This window comes from Perca flavescens, chromosome 6 (assembly GCF_004354835.1).
Source record: "Perca flavescens isolate YP-PL-M2 chromosome 6, PFLA_1.0, whole genome shotgun sequence".
NCBI lineage: Eukaryota > Metazoa > Chordata > Actinopteri > Perciformes > Percidae > Perca > Perca flavescens.
This window is the reverse complement of record NC_041336.1, coordinates 19,000,968-19,022,742: the sequence shown is the minus strand read 5'-3', so window position 1 is coordinate 19,022,742 and position 21,775 is coordinate 19,000,968. Positions and strand designations below refer to the sequence as shown.

Below are 21,775 nucleotides of genomic sequence, written 5' to 3'. Positions count from 1 at the left end.
TTTAAGTCCAAAACAACAAACACAATACAAACAAAAATGCAAGTTGACAAACTAGTATTACATTGCATAATAACAACCCAGCAACTCAGCACAATATAATTGCAACATGCAGTACATCACAACACAACACAGCTCAACAGCAACACATTAAGTGTTACAACACAAAACACACAATTACTAAAACAGACACCAACATAACACAATGGCTGTAGGAATTCATTTAAATTAATTATTAAAATGAATGATACATTTTTCAGTGGTAGAAAGTACTTTACTTGAGCATTTCAATTTAATGCTACTTTGTATACAGTACATACTGCACAACATTTCAGAGGGGAATGTTGTACTTTTTACTCCATTACTTATCTTTAAAAGCTACAATAACATTAAATTATTACACTTACAGAGGCCATTCTGCAAAATTATGTAAGTATAATGATAATAATAATAATAATAATAATAATAATAATAATAATAATAATAATAATATAGGCTGCCATATAACTGTAATACTGATCCTTTAGTACATCTCAATACATACATACTTTAAGCACATTTCGCAGCTTCTGTATGTTTTTTAGTGAAGGACCTTTACTTGTAATAGACTTTTTTATAACATGGTACTTAAGTAAATTATCTGAATATACCTCTATCACCTCTGCCATTTTTATAATTAGATTTTTATGAATTTCCTTGTATGGTACATATTCCCTTATATTCTCCTAATTGATTTCATTTAACATCTGATCAAACCTGTTGACAGCTCATAATTCTTAAAATAAACAACGCTGTAGAGTTATGTTTTTCAGTATTTTGGAGTATGTGCATGCATTCTTGATATAGGCTATGACCTAAAGGACCCCTCATATTTAATTCCGTTTCTTAACACCCTAATATTCCACATTGACATATGTATTTATTACGCTTCTACGACGCTATTATAGTTCTTGTAGAGTTGTTTTTTTGTTTTTCTGTGTTCCTGGTGTAAAGTGCGAACAGCCGGAGCGTCTCCAGCGGCTGCCGTGGGGCATTCAGATTAGCCTATTGGCTGGCACATCATCGAGGGGTGGAGTCACTGTCTGACAAAACAGACAAGTTGCGCTTCTGTGAACCAGTCAAGAGTTGCAACAGTGTTTGGTGTCCTGCATCACTTTGAACTGCCTTGATTACTACTCTAGGAGCGTAAAATCCACGGTTGTTTTCCGTGCGCGCATTTAAATATTTAATAACAGAAGAATTTCTATTCATCGCTTGTACTAGTTTTACTTGGTGAGGTTCCTGTGGAGAAGAGAAGATATGGATTTGGTGTGTCTGGTGTGTTTGGCGTTGAGCATCGGTGCTTGGTTCGCCTCTGCGGAGAGACACAGCGTCTACTGGAACAGCACGAACCCGAAGTAAGTGCTTATCTGATCTGCTGTTGTGCGATGTGTGTGTGTGTGTGTGTGTGTGTGTGTGTGTGTGTGTGTGTGTGTGTGTGTGTGTGTGTGTGTGTGTGTGTGTGTGTGTGTGTGTGCCTGAAGTTTTCACTCACTCATTGCCCTGTCTGTTTGACTTTGTGTCTCGAGATGCGAGTGGATATGATTTTCTACTCTCTTGTAAAGTTTGAGCCTATAGTCCGCATTGTCCCCTGTGTCATGACAGGCTGCCCACGCTAAACGGCTACAACTAAGCGTGTTGTTGTTTTCATTCATGTGGCAATTAAAGGTTCATGTGACGTTTAAGGTGTATAGTCCCTTTTAAACTCGCGTAACAGGATTGGGATCAGGGTATTAGACTATAATACAGCAGCAGCGGGGTGTAAAAACAGAAGATTGTGAGCGGATGCCTAGACAGATGGACAGATTCACCACTATATTTAACCGCAACACATAGACACAGACATACTCTAATAGTAGAACATAGACTGACGAGTATGAACTTGGCCAATGACGCTGTCTGTGGGGTCTGCACCTGTGTGCAATGTGTGCATTAATGGAAAGTCTATAAATGAAAATACATCAGTGGGTTTATTTCGCATTCAGTTCTATAGAGATACCACATCAAAACTCAGTATGTTGAAGTGTTTTTTCATTGGGGAAAATATAGTGTGTGTGTGTGTGTGTGTGTGTGTGTGTGTGTGTGTGTGTGTGTGTGTGTGTGTGTGTGTGTGTGTGTGTGTGTGTGTGTTCTCGTTTAACCACATTCGTGGGGTCCAAAATCCGGGAATACAGTATACTTGTGGGGTCCGGACAGCTTTGTGGGGCCAAAATGCTGGACCCCACAACATTAAAGACTTTTAGGTTAGGATTAGGGATATAATTAGGTTATGGTTAGGGTGAGGGTAAGGGTTAAGGTTAGGCATTAAGTTGGGATGGTTAAGGTTAGAAGGGGCTAGGGAATGCATTATGTCAATGATAGGTCCCCACAAAGATAGTGAGACGCACTGTGTGTGTGTGTGTGTGTCTGTGTGTGTGCGTGCGTGCGTGCGTGTGGCACTTATTGCTGATTATTTAGTTTTGAGGTCAGAAATGTAATGCTATCCGACCACTCAGAGGGATCGATGGAGCTTGACAGACGCGCAATATCGCAGCGCGATTTATTGAGCTTTTAGCGTGCAGCAAGTGATCCCTCGCGCTTGAAAGACTGTATTATTTTATAACCGAGCTGAAACAGAAGGACGGTCCCCGCTCCTCTGCTACCGAGATAGGTCGATTAAAATCCGCCACCGAGACTAAACAAGGGCAAAAGCCATTATGGCCTTTTAGTCTTGTCTTAATTACATTACAGGCTTTCTAATTGCCCTTTAAGAATGACAATAGACGCTGGACTAAAAAAAAAGAAAAAGAGCCCCTGCAACAAGAAATTGTCCTGATAATTGGATAAGGATTCTAATGGAAAGTCTTGTCCTCATGATCAGTGCTTGTGTCATGGATTAGTCCATGTGTGACTCACTGGCCCGGGTTTAACCCATCTGAGTTTTACACCTGAGTCACCACACACAGGGAGAGGAACTCAGGTGAGACAGCAAGAACAGGTAGAGAGGAAATGTGAAACCAGAGGCTTTTTGGTCTGGATAAAAGAGTAAAATGGAGCTTTAAGTTTTAGTTCAAATAAAAAAGACAAAAAGAAAGCAGAGACCGGGTGGTCTGCTGTCTCTAATCTAGACCTTGACTATTTCTGAGTTGTGTAACCAGAAGACAAATCGTAAATATAACTCTAATCCCTTTTGCTGGATGACATACAAATCTAAACTGATACAGAGAGACATGAACTGACCCATGCAACAATTGACACATCACAAACATGTAGCTATTCTACTTGTACTCTTATATCTGCCATATTTCTGTTGAACCAAGACCTTTTGCTTTCTCATTCTCCATTGTTCACTTTACAAGGAAATAGAGTTTCTCAGAAAGTCAGCGACAGTCATATTTTATCAGGAGGATAATGGCAGCTAAAAGCTAAAGTGAAGCCATTATCGTCTGACCCCCACATGACACTCATATTATTTTTTTTCCACATAGTAACAGCCTAATCTCCATTACTCTTCCATAATCCCTCATTTACAGACCCCTTTACCTCCCCCTTTCCTCTTTCCTTTTCTCACTTCTTTCTCTGGCTCTCTCTTTCTCCATCATCTATCTTGTCTTCTGGTTTCCTGCTTTCCAGCTAAAAGCCCACCTGCCCCAAACCGTTCCCCAGTGATCAATCAGTCACCTGTTTAGGCTCGTGTTGATCAATCAGCAGGGCTCTGACCGCAGTGGGCCGTGCATAATTGATGCTAATTGATTCTTGGTCTGATTGTGAGCAGCAGTGATTTGTCTTAGATGGAGGACAGTGACCAGATGGCAGCAGTCTGGCCATTCATGTTGGGTAGTATACTGTAGACATGATACAAGTACACTGGCAGCAGCTTAGGTGTGTGTGTGTGTGTGTGTGTGTGTGTGTGTGTGTCTTTCTTTAAACACGTAGGCGTGTGTTTGATTTTTATCAACTTGTCAGTGCAACAAAATGTAATCTCGTACTTCATGTCCTGCAAGGATTTGATACTGTGTGTTCGTGTGTGTACTGTTGTCCTACATGACAGGTGGAGAGGCATGTTTTTCTCAGTCTGGTGACTGGTCTGGTCTTGTTTTTACACTACGTGTCTCTGCCTGTGTCGATCATGTGTGTGTGTGTGTGTGTGTGTGTGTGTGTGTGTGTGTGTGTGTCTGTGTATGTGTGAAAGAGAGAGTTTGAACTTGTGCTGACTTTACCAGCTTTTAACGGGAAGTGATTTTGTTTTTGTTGTGGAGGGAGAGTACGTGATTGTTAGTGTGTGTGTGTGTCCCAACGTCAGATAACTTAAAATAAGGAGTGGCTCTTACCGTAAGCAGTCTTACCGAGACATGATAAATGTGTGACTCACACTAACACACACTGGGGGGCAAGAGGGAGAACTTGGATGTTAATATTAGCTACAGCCAGCATTCCTCCCTGCTGTTACTATACTCAACTCTGTCAGCTGTGTGTGTGTGTGTGTGTGTGTTTGTGTGTGTGTGTGTGTGTGTGTGTGTGTGTGTGTGTGTGTGTGTGTGTGTGTGTGTGTGTGTGTGTTTTTCTCTCACTGTACCTGTCTGTTCCTCTCCCCATCTTCACTCCTTTTCTTCTCTTTAACAGCATGGTCTCCTCCCAGACTGTGGCCCCAAGCCCTCCATGTTTTTTTCTCTCTATTTAGTGATCTCTAGTTTTCTGCATGAATGTTAAAGTTATTAACACAGTCTCCTTTATATCCACTATTTCTGTGTTATTTGGCTGCTTTTGTAAATCCAGAGTGGCCTGAGTTTATTTCTTATGCTCCCGGTATCTGAGCAAATATCTTTATCAGGAGTTTGGTGTAATGTAATAGTCTGTGTATCTTCGTCGCTGTCTGGCACTGTCTGCCTTTGCTGTTATTGAAGCAGCCGGGGCTGCCTTGACACGTACATGTGGCCTGGAGGATGAGTCCACCCCCCCACCCCTTATATATATATATATATATATATATATAAGGGGTATACACACACCCTTAACTTGTACATTTTATACATAGTGTTGCCTCACTCTGTCTCTCTTTCGACTCATTATTTAGCCCTCCCCACCCCCTGTCCCGTCTGGATGTTAGCCTCTAATCTCACCAGAATGAGAACACACAGCTTGTAATCTGACCATCTGACCCATAGACACAAAACCATCATCCTGCCGTCTTCATTCTATGTATATTTATGCCTCTGTGATCCTGTGATGTAACTTCTGTCTGTTTCATTACGCTATGTCCTCTCTAATCTGTATGTGTGTATCTGGGTTGGTGGGTTATTATATACAATATATATATTATTTCTTTTTATTTTTTTACTTAAACCTGTAGATGTCACAGTGGGCTCCCATTCACATCAGTCCCCCAGATGGAATCAATCCTACAGTAGAACAATCAATTACAAGCACTATACGACATCTCCATGTAGCTTGCTATGCATCTATGCCCATTTAATATCAGAAGGATTTGTGTGTATTCACTGCTGATATAACTGTACTCTTACCTAACATACTTAAGTTTACACACAAATACTTTGTATCTGTGTCTCAGGTCTCTCCACTGTCCTGGTATCCATGTACCTCTGTTTTATCTCTGCTCTTCCTCTTGCTTCCTTATCTGTGGTCCAGACTTCCTCCCTTCCCTCCATCGGTCCCCCTCTTTCTCACAGACCTTCCTCTGTTTTGGCCCCAGTAGTTTTCCACCGGAGGAGGACAGAGAAACCTCTTAGCCTCGGCTCTGCCAAGAGAGGCTTGCCTTTGCGTTATCGTAGTATGTGTGGGCAAGCGTGTGTGTGTGTGTGTGTGTGTGTGTGTGTGTGTGTGTGTGTGTGTATATACACTGCTCATTCATAGCATTTCATACAAACCTTGGCTTTGCTGTCCACTAATAGCCCACTATCGCCCTCTAAAGGGCACTATTAGCACCATATTTCTGTCAGATGGACTTCTGCTGGAGGATTTTGAGGATTTTTTTCCACAGTTAATTCAAGACCATTTTCAAATTCGACAAGTTGACTCTTTAATGTACATTCTTACAAGTTACTGAACTTTTCCCCCCTCTCTCAGCTAGACAAGACAGACACAGGCACACAGATTAACTCTCTGTGACCCCAAAACATATTAAACCAAGCATGATACCATTTGGCCTTCCTCTATTCATCATAGACAGAATGGGAGGCTATAAAAAGGAATAAAGGGTGAAAAGATTTTGGGGGCAGAGAGGAGGAGGAGGAGGAGTAGAGCCCGGGGTGCAGGGTGAGAGAAGGGTGAACTGGAGAAAGGGATTTTTGTTGAGAAATTAGCCTGGATGAAGAGCGCTGGTATATTATGTCAGCGTTAAGAGACAGGAGAAAATAGAGGCGAGGGAGAGGGGGATGGGCTGATTTTGGAAGAATAAAGGAGAGGCAGACAGAGGGAGGAGAGAGTAGACAGTGATGGATGAAGGGAGGGGTGAAGATTGGAATTGAATAAGTGAGAAACGGCAGGGTTGACAATTTTAAAAGCTCATCTTGCAAAGGGCCAAAAGGACTCTCAGTGTCTTAACTATATGATGCATGCATATGCAGTATAAGCACAGATTTGCATGCTGTAGAAACTACAGAGATGAGTGCTGGATTTATAATCCAAGTAGGGACAGAATATTGTATTGGTGCCTAGTAGAGGAAGAATTCCTATTGGGTTTCTTATTGCAAGACAATGAGTTGGAGGAAGAATGAAGGTAGATAACATTGGAAGCTAATATAGAAAGACTTTTCAATGTAAATTAGATAGGCTATAATGGAGTATCCCACTAGTGAGCAGCTAAACCCAATTAGATCCACTGACAGCTCCTCGGCCTGTGTGAAAGGAGGTGTGAATCTGCCATACCACAGCAAATTAATGGGGTATTAAATGTACACGTCAAAGTAAAAGTGTGTGAGAGTGTGACTGGAAATTTGATGAGTGTGCCTTGTGAGAACATAGTAAACCATCTAAAACGCAGCCCCCCCGTCGTTGTGACATTCCAGCGTGTGCACACTTACTACTGATTACCTGCAGAGCAAATGGTGGGGGGGTGCATCTGTTTAGTGTTTAAGTGGTGCTGACTCGCTCCGTGAAACAAATATCTTCAGTGCTGACTCAGATGGTAGCGTGTGTGAGAAGTTGCAACCCTGAACTCTAACCCCTTTGACCCAGCTGCCAGCTTGAACCACTTCCCAGAGGGAAAGACAGAGTTCCTACGTCAGTTGTTTGACCGAAACCAGTAAGGGCTTGGGGGACAAATTGCTGGACAGCAGGGAGAAGATGAAAAGAAAAGAGGGATGGCAGGAAAAAAGAAAATGGAAGGTGGTATGAGCAGTGCAAGGACAATGGCAAGACTTCAAAGCTTAAGTAAGGAGGCCAAGTGTCGAAAAATTCACCTACTGTCCCAACTCTTTTATACCCTTATAACACACACACATACACAACTTGCCTTGTGACGCAAAAGCAAGAGTAGCTCTGTAGTGAGAGATGACCTGTATGCGGCAGAGAGGAAGAAAGACTACAGCCACCTTCAACCCTCGCTGTTTACCCACACCTCAGTCATATGCAAGAAAACACACATGCAAACACACACACACACACACACACACACACACACACTCAAACACACAAGAGGCTTCAGCAGGCCTTGATAAACAGATGTGCTCATGAGCCCGGGGCATGAGACGCCCTGAATAAGGGTCTTCTGAGAATCCATCTCCCATGAAAACCATCACACACACACACACACACACACACACACACACACACACACACACACACACACACACACACACACACACACACAGACAAACTAACACATGGGAAGAACACACTGTGTGGAAAGTAGGTTTGTCACAACTAACACACCTGGCTCTCACTCTCACATACGACATAGCTATCACTTTAATGCGACTCTCACTCTCCTGAGAACTGTCAGTCAGAGGCGAGAGTAGACAGAGAGTAGGCAGAGAGATACAAGAGTCTCCAGTAGTGGCGAGCTTTGATGAGTGAAACGTAAAGTAGAGGGAGCCAGGAGGATTGAGGGAAAGACACGGGTCTGCGCTGTAAAACTCTGACCTAGTTCAACAGGCATCACTGGGCTTTTCCAGTTCCTTGAGTTAAGGTTGGATAAAGATTAAAAAAAAAGACTATTTCAAGCATAAACAAAAATGGACAATCCAAATGCAACTGTGAAACCAATAAAATACATTGACAGTCATATGAGCACACATATAACACACACATCCACAGCACTCAGGGTAGTGAAAACTCCACATGGGGCAAGGTACAGGGATTGAAGGGGCCCTGTAGCCTTCAGGCATTCTGTCTTTCTGGGGGGAAAGGGTATAATTACAGCCTATTCATTCCTTTTCTAGAGAACACGTTGGCCCCAGACCCCTAACAGCTTTTAATTAGCCAGACCAATGGATGAGAGGAGGAGGAGGGGGAAATGAGAAGGTGAAAATAAGGATGAAAGGAGAGTTTTCTTAAAAGCATGAGTAGTGAATGAAATTAGCAACAGAATCTGTTTTGTTGGCTTTTGACAAGCCTGTGTTTTCATGCAGAGGTCGACCAGGCCACTGACAAGGACACAGTGTGGGAAAAAGGTGTATCCCATACAATTTGAAACTACTCTTTACTTTGGAGGGAACAACTAGAGATTTCAAAGTGCCTTGTTTTCCCCAACTCTGTTATTACTGGTCTGACTCAAAGAAAACAGAGCAGAAAGGAACAAAACGAGAGTAGAGAGTATTTGGCCAATTAAGGCTGCTACAGTCTCTTTTCCTTTCACTGAAACACTTGCCCTCGCAAACACACACATTTACACACAGACAAAGGCGTGCACGCCTACACAGCAGTGTACACACGTACAAAGAACCTTTTCTGAGAGAGAGAGCATGCAAGTGGAAGGTGGTGATCAGCCGGTTAGCCCTGGATAACAAGTGTAGAGCTGTGCTCAGCTAACAAAGCATGTTTTGATAGGTAGGTCAGCGCTAACCGATACACACACACACACACACACACACACACACAAAAACATAGAGAGGCAGGAAGGAGGGGTTAGAGGCCCACGTTTGGAGCCAGTGTGTCTGTGACATGGCCAGGGGGTCCTAACAGGAACCACAACAACAGGGCCGGGGGGGTCGGGGCCACCACGTCCCACGCTTTGATGCCGGGGCACACTCACAGCACACATAAACAATGGCAGACACACAGGAGCTGTTTTCGTGTCACTTTCACTCTCTACAACACATCAAACACAAGCATCCACACACGGTCATTCAGTTTAAACACAGATTAGATGTGAGGATTAGAGCGTGTTACCTCCGAGGATGTAATAAGAATACTGTATTGCGCAAGTATCAATCTTTCTTCACCTACTGGCTTTTGGCTGATTTTATAGCAGTAGCAACATGCCAGCAAGTACGCACAGCACACATTGCAGCATAGCACTGCCTCACCTGCATCATGTTTAAAAAGAAATACATATTAGTTATGTGAAACTGAAAGATAAGAAACTAAATTATTTCTCCCCTTTTGCCCCTACAAATCAGTTTCTCTGTGAGTCGTAACTATTTATTAAAAATAAGTTAAAGCACTACTGAGGTGGAAATTTAACAACTCTGAAAAACGCCTGAATTCCACTAATGTGCAGGATTTCTATTTATTTTTCACCATCTTTGTCATCTCTCCTTAGGACACTAAACAACCATAGGAAGTGAGCAAAAAGGAGACAGGGAGGCTCGAAAAGAGCCGTAAAACTAAATGAAGGGCAAAGATGAAAAGACAGCGACAGTCTGACTGTCTCCACCCACTCTGTCTCTGTCTTTGAGGAAATGACAGATTCAGATAGAGACAGCAAATTAGTGTGAGGAGTCACAACAGGAGCTTTGACACCGATGGACAAACATCAGGTGAAGAAACCAGTGAGACAGAAACAGTTTAAAAAGAGACACTGGGCTGTACAGATAGAAAAGTGGACTAGCAGAGAAGGTGAAAAGAGAGATTGGGAGGTCTTGTAAGCAGGTGAGAAGTGAATGTCTGCTGAAGGCAAAATGAGGGAAGAGAGCAGGACGTTGTGTGAGTGGGATGGTGGTAGGGCCTTTTGAGTTTCTAGGCGTGTTTTTACGTCTGTGAACAAGTCCGGCCTGCTCTTTATAATTCTGTCACTATGACGAGCACACTGAAACACGTCAACACAAACACTCTCACATGTTAACTGACCTCCACCCTATACAGGCATAGTAACGTGTGTTAACGTGTTATTCCTGTGAGTAAGCCTGTTTGTTGCTGCTGCTGCGCGTGTCTATGTGTGATTAGCCCTCATTTCTTTTCTTTACAAGTGTTTTGTATGAGCCAAGCTGTCAGGGTGTGGGTGCTGAAAACGTGTACAAAACCCTAACTGACAATATTTGCCTCTGTTATTCATGTTATTCATTTTGCGAAATAAAAACATTGCCATGCTGGATGAAGACATTTGTGACTAAACCGCCTCCTTTCCTTCTGTCTCCCTGCAGCTTCCTGTGGGACGAGTACACAGTGGAAGTGCATATCAACGACTATCTGGACATCATCTGCCCCCACTACACCCACGGTGAGGTGCCATCGCATGCAGCTGAGCGCTATGTGCTGTACATGGTGGAGAGGGAGGACTACGAGGTGTGCAAGCCTCACTCTTTTGACCAGCTCCGTTGGGAGTGTTCGCGGCCGTTCGCTCCCCACGCTCCTGAGAAATTCTCTGAGAAATTCCAGCGTTTTACTCCCTTCACCCTGGGCAAGGAGTTCAGAAAGGGAGAGAGCTATTATTATATCTGTAAGTATCTATAATAACTTTTTTTTTTATCAATTTATTGTAATCCTGAGAAGTTTTCTTGTATTTAAAAAAAACTTTCCCCTCTTTCTAACTTTTCACAGCCAAGCCAATGCATCACCATGGCCAGGAGTGTCTAAAGCTAAGAGTGGATGTTGCCGGGCAGAAAGGCTCCGGAAAGACCAATCTAGAGAAATCAAAGGCGGAAGATACAAGCAAAAGTTTTGATGGAGGAAAAGCGAAGTCTCCTACTGATGGAGGAGTTCACAACCCCTCAAACCGGCTCCCAGCAGGTGAGGACTCTTCTAAAGAAAAATACCAGACAGATGCAAAATAATCACAGCAGTACCATGTCTGAGAGTAGCTCAGCTGGGAATGTTTACCATGCCTGAATGATGAAATCTAACACTGACTCTCCCTCCCTTTTCCCTCAGATGACCCTGCTGTGATGGAGCCAAACGTCCAGATGAGCATCGGCAGTTCAGGGGCACAGCTTTTCTCCTTTCCTCTCTTCTTAACCATGATCCCAGTCCTATTAGCCCTGATGCTACACTAAGGCTGAGCAAGACGCCACAACAGAGACAATGCTAAACCAATGCCGGTCATTGGGACCATGAATGTTTTTTTTTTATACAGACTTTTTTTTATACGAGCATGGTGTCAGTGTGTGTTTGTGTGTGTTTGTGTGTGTTTGCGTGAATGTGGAACGTGGATCGTTCCAAAGAAGAGGACATTTTTGACCGTTTAAGATGCACTCTTTTTTTTTTTGTCATGAACAAAACTGCAAGCAAACTGATCAAAATCAAATAGAAAATGACAAGAGGATTACATTGTCTTCATTATCCTGTGTTTTCACCACTGGTACAGATTTGCATTACGCTCCTCATCTCCAGCTGTTAATGTTATTTTTCCTCCTCTACATGTAGAGAAATTATTAATTCTGTGTTTTGGAAATGTTGTCGTCTACTGCCAAAGTGGTATACATTATGTAGGATTTTTGTCATGTTGTTGTGTAGCACTCAGCTCCCTGTTGTATCTCCTCAAGTCTGTCAACCACTGACATTCATACAAAAGCAGTCACTGGGGTTTAAAAAAAGACAACCAAGAAAACAAATAGTCATACCACTGGTTCTCAACCTTATTTTATTTCTTTTTTGTTTATGAGCCCTTAAAGTGATGCTGCTGCGCAGATTAAACAGTGAAGTTATGTTTGGTGCTTTTTTTTATTTTTTTATTTTTTACATTTGATGAAGTTTTTCATTCAGAAAATTAGAAGAAATTCACCACAATTTATTTGGATCCTCGAAATATGTATTTATATTATAGGTCACAAGTCCTCACTAGTCGACTACATGTTCTGAGGGGTTGTGACCTGAGGTTGAGAGCCACTTATCAAGAGACACATACTATGAGATACATTTTAAAATGCACAGGGGGTTCAGGGAGCTGAGCTTCTTCAGTACTTATTCACTCATTCTACTGTACATGGTACACTGGCTGATGTGCAGATGTGATTCCACTTGCACATTGTCAAACCTCAAACTGAAGGGACTTCCCAGAATACATTTACATTTGTTTGTTTTATTGCTAAATATGCCAGTGTCATTTTGTATATGTTTATATGTAAATGTGTATATAAAGATAACTATAAGAAACTGTTTTAAGATGTGAAAAAAATCTTTAGTGAAATAAACAAAAAAAGTGCCGTAATGAAAATTTCTGTCTGTTTTTTATTAGCTCTCATGACATTTATTTTGAGTCTTTATGTCCCGCTGACGTCATTGAGATTTTGATGGATGACACAATATTTTGGCAAAGCTATCCATCTCCCGTCCGATGAAATCTCTCCAGCCCCCTCCACATTCTCACCCCCAGGTCTTTCCCAACATCTGTTCTCATCTCCTCTTCCCTGCCCTCTCCCGTCTTTCATCCCTGGTGAAACGGCTTGCCCTGGCTTAGATTTCACAGTCTGAAAACCAAACATGAGAACCGAGTAAGGGATGATGAAGGAGTGAGAGAACGGGATAGTGCAGTGAGTGAGTCCCGCAAGCAAACTGACAACTGGGTGTGAAGGTGTCACTCTCGCCTCCTCGCTCGCACTCTTTTTTTTTGCCCTTTCTTTTACTGCTCTGTACATAACTCTGTAGAGCATTTAGCTACACAGTGGTATGTTGGAATGAAGAGGAGCACAGTGTGTGCACACTTACATAGCTGCCAACCTCAGAGCTGACTGAAAACTGTCAAAATTCCCCGTCCCCTGTAAAACCACGCAACATATACATTCAAAACCAGGACATAAAACTGAGTTGTTTGTTTTTCCATAATCACGTTATAGTTTAAATTTGACTGCAGGTGATCACACAACCTCAGAAATCTAGCACCCATGTATCTGTTCTGTGCAGTAGGTTAATGCAGGATTTCCTTGTGCCTGATGAAACAGAACAAACGTGGTTTTCACGATAATGTGGCCTCTGTAATGTATCATGACGTCATACAGCAATATGCAAAGATCATGAAATGCAGTCAGATCGCAAATGTAAGATTTACAGTTATGACCTAAAGAAAACAGGTGATGTTATAGGTGATGAAGAAATATTCAAAGCCTTTACCTGGGTAAATGTAGTAAAAGACCTCAAGTATATTACGTAACCAAACGTAAAAGCACCCAGTGTGAAATGTGTCAACCATCAGAGTGTCAGGGTATTGATTCGTATGATACATCTACAAGCATCAAAAAATAAAAACACACAAATTGCAGATAATGAGTAAGCAAGAACCCTTAATTTCCCAAAATAAAAATCCACAAAACTGGAGAGCCAGAAACCCCCCTTTTTCATGCTTTCAGATCGGTTGGAGGGACACATTCTCTAAAACTCTGCAATATTTTCATGATTTTATGTTAATTAATGTAAAATCTTAATCTGCAAAATGTCTTTGGTAACTACAGCCATCAGATAGTTGCAGAGAAGAAAGCATAATACAGCATTTCCCTCTGCAATGTGGTGGAGCAAAAGCATTATAAAAATGCACTTCAGAATAGTACTTAAAGGAACACGCCGACTTATTGGGAATTTAGCTTAATCACCGTAACCCCCAGAGTAAGACAAGTCGATACATACCCTTCTCATCTCCGTGCGTGCTGTAACGCTGCCTGACGGTTCCAGCATTAGCTTAGCCTAGCACAGATCCTGCAGGTAACTGGTTCCAGTAATCCTACTGCTCCAAATTGTGACAAAAGTGACAAAATAACACCAACATGTTCCTATTTCCATGTTGTGATTTGTATAGTCACAGCGTGTACAAAAAAACAACGTAACATGAGACACAGCCATCTTCTAACAGTAAACAAACCGGGAACTATATTCTAGTAATATATATTATATCGACTTGTCTAACTCTGGGGGTTACGGTGAATAAGCTAAATTCTCAATAAGTTGGCGTGTTCCTTTAAGTAGCCTAGAGTATTTGAGTAAAAACACAGTTACAGTAGGCCTACTTCTTTCTTTGATTATTGACCACTAAAAAAATGAGTGTACTTGTTATATATATTTGAGAATTTTAAATGACTTGGTTTATTAGACGATTCATTATTGAATTACATTTAAAATATGTTTGAAAGGACAAATGGTATCTAAATATGTAGACGTTTTGTATAAAGCACTTTTTGTGCATTTAAAGGACCTTGAAGAATTTTACTTAAATAACACTGTCACAAAAAAAGAAAAGGAACCTAGAGACAAAAGAGCATCTATGTAGAAATGACATTAAAAATAATGACATTAAAGATGAAGGGGAAAAAATGAAATGTCAAACTGATGCAAAAAAAAATTTAAAAGGCAGAACAAAAAGAAAATAGAGGAGAAGAAGGGAGAACATTATACATCACAGATTGTTAAAGGTCAAGTTTGAGAGAGTTTGGAAAAGTGTAAGTAAAAAAAAGGGTCGTGGGCGTGCTAAGAGCGATGAGGCTGCACCGCTGGAAGGCTCATCCACTGGCGCTGGTGCTCGGTCCTGACAGCTGGACACAGGAGGGAGGAGTCGGCTGATCAGAGGCTCCCTGATGCTGGGGGAGGTAAGAGAGGTAAGTTAATAAGCACTTTTTAGATGATTAGCATGAAATTCACCTGAACTTTGCCAAATGGGAAGGCGGCGGTAATTTAAGGTTCTAATTTACAACTTGAAATATGAATCCTCATTTCAAATGCTGGATGTAATAGCCATGAAATGACACTCTGTGGCCTGAATGGTCCACTGACTAGTTGAAGAATTATATATGGAATTAAATAAATCAAATTACACTGATGCACCCCAGTACAGTGTGTTTTTGATTGTCATTTTAAACAGTAAAATCATTGCATTGTAAATTTTGAAAACCCACAGTATCTGTCTGTAACACTTGGCGAATAACTGGAAGAATGGTGAAATAAAGAAGATTCTCCTCCTAAAAGTTGTGATGATATAAACCAGTGGTTTCCAGCTTTTTTGACTTATGAGCCCTTAAAACAAAGCTTTGTCTGCTTGTGAAATATTGGCCAATTCAACAAATTCAAGTGAGTGACGTTTTATCTTATCACATTGTTTAACTGGAATACTTGTAGGGGGCCTTATGATTTGATGATGTAACAATATCTAGTTATTCACAAGAACAAAGGAAAGACCAACAAGTCTGAATTGTATTTCTTCTGATTTCCTATTCTGTTAAAGGAGTACTCCAGCAATGTAGTATTGCATTTCCTTAAGGTTGGGATCTCACAAAGGATTGGTTAAAACAAGAACCAAGAAAATCAAAAATTGCAACTCAAAGCTTACTGAACGTTCCAAATTCTTTCAACGTGATGACGTAACACGCGACGTCCACTTTCGTTTCAGAACCCTATTGGAGCAAATCCATCCCTTGCAAACACGGAAATAATGCAGTGCGATACATCCGCGTAGTTATTTTCCATGTCTAATTGCATGCGATTTAAGCATCTGTGTTTAAAAGCAGACATTGCACGTGAGACACATAACCGGCTAGTGTGTAAGACTTGTCTTCTCTTGTTCGATGGATTTACTGCAGCTTCTATCATGGGCCTGCATCGTGTTCACGGTCGGGATGTTCTCGACTGGACTGTAAGTTGAATAGCTTATCTGTCATGGTCCATTCTCATTTCTTCCTGTTACTTGGTTGGTCGGAAACGTGAGGACAGAAAGATGAGTTTTCTGACAGCCACAGTGATGGTAACGTTAACTTGTGAAGGAATCTGTGTTGACTGTTTCTCTCCACTAATGTGTGTGTGTGTGTGTGTGTGTGTGTGTGTGTGTGTGTGTGTGTGTGTGTGTGTGTGTGTGTGTGTGTGTGTGTGTGTGTGTGTGTGTGTGTGTGTGCCGTGCCCATGTGTGCTTCTAGGACCGACCTGAAGAAGATGAGAGAATCAAAAAATGCTGACAATATCCAGTTTCTCCCTTTCCTCACCACATGTCTTAAGTAAGTGTGTGTGTGTGTGCGTGCGTGCGCGCGCAATCCTTCACTATTATCAGTTATTTAGTAGCATTGTTTTTCCTGTTGTCCTGGTCTGCACATCTAATGTGCGTCTTGTTTCCATAGTAACCTAGGCTGGTTGTATTATGGGATTCTGAAGAACGATCAGACCATAGTCCTGGTAAACATTATCGGAGCTCTACTCCAGATCCTCTACATCATCGTGTACCTCCACTACACAAAACAGAAGGTCAGGAAGGAATCGTAGATGGAGGCCACTCGCGTCAGATCCATTATTTGAGTGTGCTTTGTGCACATGCCTGTCTCTCAGCACCTCTATATGTTTTTGTGTGTTTGTTTCAGAGGCTGGTGATGGTCCAGACTCTAGCGGCAGGGGTGGTGCTGACCTGCGGTTGGTTCTACTTCACCACATTTCTTCCTGAGGGAGACACTCGGCTTAGCCAGCTGGGCCTCACCTGCAGCGTGATCACCGTCAGCATGTACCTGTCCCCACTCACTGACCTGGTACATGCTCACATGCATTACAGACAAACGCATGTGAAAAGTCAAATTAAAAATATAAGAAATATATATATATATATATATATATATATATATATATATATATATATATATATATATATGATACTCTATATTATACTTCCATTGGATAACTTAAGTTACTAGTTAGTTTGCAGATTCAGATTAATAATACCAAATATAATCAACAACTAATGATGATGTATTATTATAGGTTAAGAGAGGGGTAAAACTTTCTTGGTCTCTGGGGGAAATTCACAAGCTACCTGTCAGTATATAAACTAATTAAAATTAGCTCCACGTTTACAAGGTGCAACATTAAAGTGATGAACACATTAATGCATAACTAATTATAATCCAGTATTATAATATATTTTCATACGCTTCGTGGATCTGATTGGTTGATTTGGCCCGTCTATCAACAACATAGGTGATAGACAGATGGTTCATCCAATCAGCCATATCCTATTTTATAAGATATTTTTGTTAATTTAGATCTCTTGCTTTTTTATCTCGATAATAATGTTATTTATATATCATGCAATATTTTTTTTTAAAAGAGGATAAGCAATGAGGTTTGTGAGTTATTACTCAGCTCAAAGTGTAGGCAGTCATTCAACTAATCATGGCTGCTTTTCCGCCCATTAAAACCAAGAAAAAACTGTCAAATGACAGCTGTCTGCATTTCTAAGTGCAGACTTTGGATTTGTGTTGTTCATGCTGAGGAGCACTGAAGATAAAATGTGGAAAACATGCACCACAGAGCTGTACAATCAATCCACAATGGGGAAAAGTACCCTCATTAGGGACGGGCATTCGATTACATTTCCTTAGTCGATCATCAGGAGATTTAACTATCGATTAATCATTAATATTTTATATTAAAATTCATTATTTATTAAACTTTTTATAAATTAAAAATACAATGAAAATACAAAAATACAGCGTGTCTTTCCTCGATGAGATCTTAATTACAAGAACAACTTGTGGCAATCAAACTGGAGGTTATAGATATAGATTATAGATATATGCGCTGTGGTGCGGGTGCTTTGAAGCAGCAGAACCTGCAGCTGCGAGCCGGCGTTCTTAAACAGAGTCCCTCGTTTGTTCCAAAATAATACATAAAAAGAATCATATTAAATAATAACTTAACCAAAAACATAATAATACTTAGATTTAACAGGTTTTGTCAAAGTGTAACTCAAAACTATCCAAGGCACGGGCAAAGCCTAATAAAAAAATAACAAGTAGGCTAACTCAGATACAACTTCTGCACCAGTCTACTGATTTGTGTTAAGAAAGATAAGCATGTTGACATGATCTGGGGTCAGTCGCGACCGCTACCTGGTGACCGTCAGTCCAGCCGCCCAAAACAGCCGCGTTGCCGGGATGCACAGGTCGCCTACTTCCGCGCTAACTTGGCCAGCCCGGGGAACCTTATTCCGTTCTTCGTAGTGAATTTCTACCAGTCTGGTGATGGTACGTCGTGACAGAATGTGATATGCTGGTTCCAATATCCATGTCAATGAACTTGCAGGTCCCTTGGGTAATTTTCTCTGCTCGTTGTGCATCGCAGCTCCTCCGTGCTAACACCGAGTTTATGCTAGGTTGAGACAGAGCAGGATGCACCACGGCCGCCACCGACATAACCAGGGTCGGATGCACTTTGTTTAGTGGTAGGCTAGCTGCATCATTTGAGTCATGGCCGTGTTGTACTTATACACAGCATCTCTGTGTTTGCAGTCAACTAAGTCGTTTAAAAAAAAAAAAAAAAAACACAAGACACACAACGCAACCAGCATTAGTGTAATCAATAACAAATGAACGTGATCGACGAAATTCTTAATAATCAATTATCGATCGTCGAGTAATCATGCCCACCCTAACCCTCATAGCAAAAATGTTTACTGTGCAACATGCAAATGAAGTTGTTAGGCAGGCTGTTATTTCTAAGCACTGAGTGTGTCACAGTTCATACACCCTTCACAATATTCACGTCAACAGACACAACTGTAAATGGCACATTCAGTCTTTGTTTCTGACCGTATGCCTCACTGAACTTCTGCACAGACAGCAGGAAGAATCTGTTCAGTTGAGTGTCGGAGTACCTCCGCTGCCTCATGTCAACTCTGCACGTGCAGTTATTTACCAGTGAAGGAATAAATCCCCTGTTTTCTCTCCTTTTTGTCTCTTTTTGTCATCTTGTCGCTCAGTCTACTATCCTGTTTGTCTCCTTCCCTCCATCTGCCTCACAGCCCCGAATGACCCATCAGTCAGTTTCCTGCCTTTCTTTCCCTCATCTGTGTCTTCCTGTTATTCTCATTCTCTGTCTGTTTGTGCCCTATCCCCTTGGTTACATTCTGTTTTTCTCCTTACATTTTACATAATTTTATGTTGGCACTTATTATTCCAATTCCAACATTGGAAGTGTGTGGGGATAAGAGGATTTCAGAAGCTGTTTGACCATCTGACAAGCACTTCTGCTGAAGTATACCGGCACCTTAAAACGTGTGGTATACTAGCCGCAACCGACCTGTTGAGCGCCAGTGTGACGTCATGGGCGCGCCGTAACTGTTTATACGACACTGGTTACGACACTAGTTGTCTAGTTGACACTAGTCTTCTCCTGAACAGAGTTGGCGCTAATGACGAAAGGCTACCGTCTTTGCTATTTCTATGGACTAGAAGAAGAAGAAAAAAGTAAACAAAAGCAGAACTGGCAGCAGCATTGCCGTCTGTGCTTTGATTTGATTCAATGACCTATTTTGTCGGATCAAGCCTTTCATTCACCATAAAAGAACCACTCTTAACCCAGTAAGTTTACAAGAAAGACTTGCAGTCACTCTGAGAGTCCTGGCATCCGGTTACCCTCGAGCTCGTTCAGGCTTCCTGTTTCCACTTTGTTGCACGTTGCTAAAAAAATTGAGTGATGCGGGCGCAAGCTTGGATGCGGCAACTGTAAAATGGCCTTAATGCTGCTTATTTGTTTTTTGTTTTTTTTTATTTGGAGGCAGCAGAACAAGCTGGAAACAACATTTTGGTCTTCACCAACTCCTGAGGGAAATATCTGGCTCCTTAGCTACTAAATTCTCTGTTATGTTATACGTCAGCACGTTGCTAACTTTGTCTCTCTGCTGTTTATTGCTGAGCATGTAGTGTACATTGGGTTTATCTTCTTTTTTTTTTTTGTGCTGAAAACCGCTGCATGCGGGGCAAGAGGAGTGCAATGAAAGTAACCCAAAACAATGAAGTTGCAGCCTTCAGATGCTAAATTGCTCTGTAGTGATGGGGGGGAACTGCAGAGTCGTGGTAATTCTGTTTGTCACTAGCTGCTAGCATGGCTGTAGACTCGTTCAATTAAATACATTTTAATTAAAGCAGCTCTAAAGTTGTTTTTATTTGTTAACTGATTGTTTCTATCCTCCTCTTTATCTCTTCCCTTTTCAGGTCAAGATAGTGCGAAGTGGTGATGTGCAGTGCTTGTCCTTCCCTCTGACTGTAGCCACCTTCTTCACTTCCACCTCCTGGGTGCTGTACGGCCTCCAGCTAAACGACTCCTATATTGTGGTAAGACACAGTGAATACTGTGTGCACCTGAATCACCCCTGTAACCAAGTCTTTCAACATTGTTTTTTTAATTAAAATAAAAGCTAGTATCCTTAATTCTTGTCCCTGTTTGTGTTTATTCCAGGTTCCAAACATGCCTGGGATCTTCACCAGCCTCATAAGATTTTATCTGTTTTGGAGATTTGCGGCTGTCAATCAAAGCTCACCTTCCTTTAAGTCTATGCAGATATGATGATGTGAGGGGTGTCGGTTATGAAAATGAAAAGAGATGAAAGATCTGTTTACTCAATCAAGGGCTGCAGCGATCCATTGCTTGTCTTGTATTTTTAATATACAGAGAGACAGTGGAGAGAAACCAACTGTCACTGGGTGACACCACTGATGAAGTGGAGATAATATATTGTGTTTGTTGTCATTTCAGGGAGGTATATCGGTTACTCAAAAAAAGTTTCTTTGATTCAACAGTTTATTTTTCTGCAGTTATTTGTTAAACTCTCCATGTCCTTCAAGTGCCTTCTGTTAGATCCTGTTTGCCATTAAAGATGAATGGCATTTGCTGATCTACCAACATGTCAGGAGACTTGCAGTCTATTCACAATTTAGTGAATTGGATTTAATATTCCTCACCTTATACTAGCCAAAGATTTCTTTATTTTTATTTTTTTCCCCTGATGTGGCAATGATGATTTCATATCTCTTTAGAGTTGGTACTCATGCTTCTGTTTCACAGTGCAGACAGAATATTAAGTCATATCAGTGGCAGTAATGTATACACTTATATTTGTTCAGAATTGTTTTCTATCTTTTTGATACAGAATGTGTATGTTGGCTTATGTCCAACATCAGACATTGTCTACTTGTATTGCTATTTTTATAAGCAATCATATAAGAGATCAAATAAAATAAGGAAATAAATTAACCATAGGGTTTGTTTGCAAGAATGAATTATATTTATTTTTCTGGTGGCTGGTTGTCATGGGTGATAGAGCCTTGCTTGTTTCCTCATTATCTGTAATAAGGACATATGTAATGCAAATGAAACAGCTGACTTCAGTGCTGACTCACTCACTTGTAATGGATGTAAGATCTTTAAAGGTTTCCTGTAAATACATTTTTACCATAACTATCAATGACTTATTTGCTGATTGCTTGTTAAGTTGTGAACATGGTGAACATGAACAGTGTATTTGGCTCAGCAAAGTGAGAAAGCTGCACTTAACCCTTTGAAGTAGCAAGATTTGTGCTGGAGGTTTTGTTTTGGACACAGTAATGAGCTTACATGATGATGTGTGGAGATAAGTGTGTGTGTGATTGTGGTGGTTGTGCAAGAAGAGACAAAAGCCTATTTGATGGTGCAG

At 41.2% G+C, this 21,775-nt stretch overlaps 2 protein-coding genes across 2 annotated transcripts; both read left to right on the top strand.

The window, feature by feature from the left end:
* Nucleotides 1-1,131: 1,131 nt before the first annotated feature.
* On the top strand, nucleotides 1,132-12,565 carry efna1b (ephrin-A1b). Its single transcript, XM_028580627.1, has 4 exons — nucleotides 1,132-1,394; nucleotides 10,557-10,852; nucleotides 10,954-11,142; nucleotides 11,284-12,565. Exons 1-4 carry the CDS (start codon nucleotides 1,297-1,299, stop codon nucleotides 11,403-11,405), a joined length of 705 nt encoding a protein of 234 aa, XP_028436428.1. The 5' UTR covers nucleotides 1,132-1,296; the 3' UTR covers nucleotides 11,406-12,565.
* A 3,148-nt stretch (nucleotides 12,566-15,713) lies between these two features.
* slc50a1 (solute carrier family 50 member 1) lies at nucleotides 15,714-21,547 on the top strand. Its single transcript, XM_028580430.1, has 6 exons — nucleotides 15,714-15,961; nucleotides 16,239-16,316; nucleotides 16,437-16,560; nucleotides 16,674-16,835; nucleotides 20,298-20,417; nucleotides 20,542-21,547. Exons 1-6 carry the CDS (start codon nucleotides 15,894-15,896, stop codon nucleotides 20,647-20,649), a joined length of 660 nt encoding a protein of 219 aa, XP_028436231.1. The 5' UTR covers nucleotides 15,714-15,893; the 3' UTR covers nucleotides 20,650-21,547.
* Nucleotides 21,548-21,775: the final 228 nt, after the last annotated feature.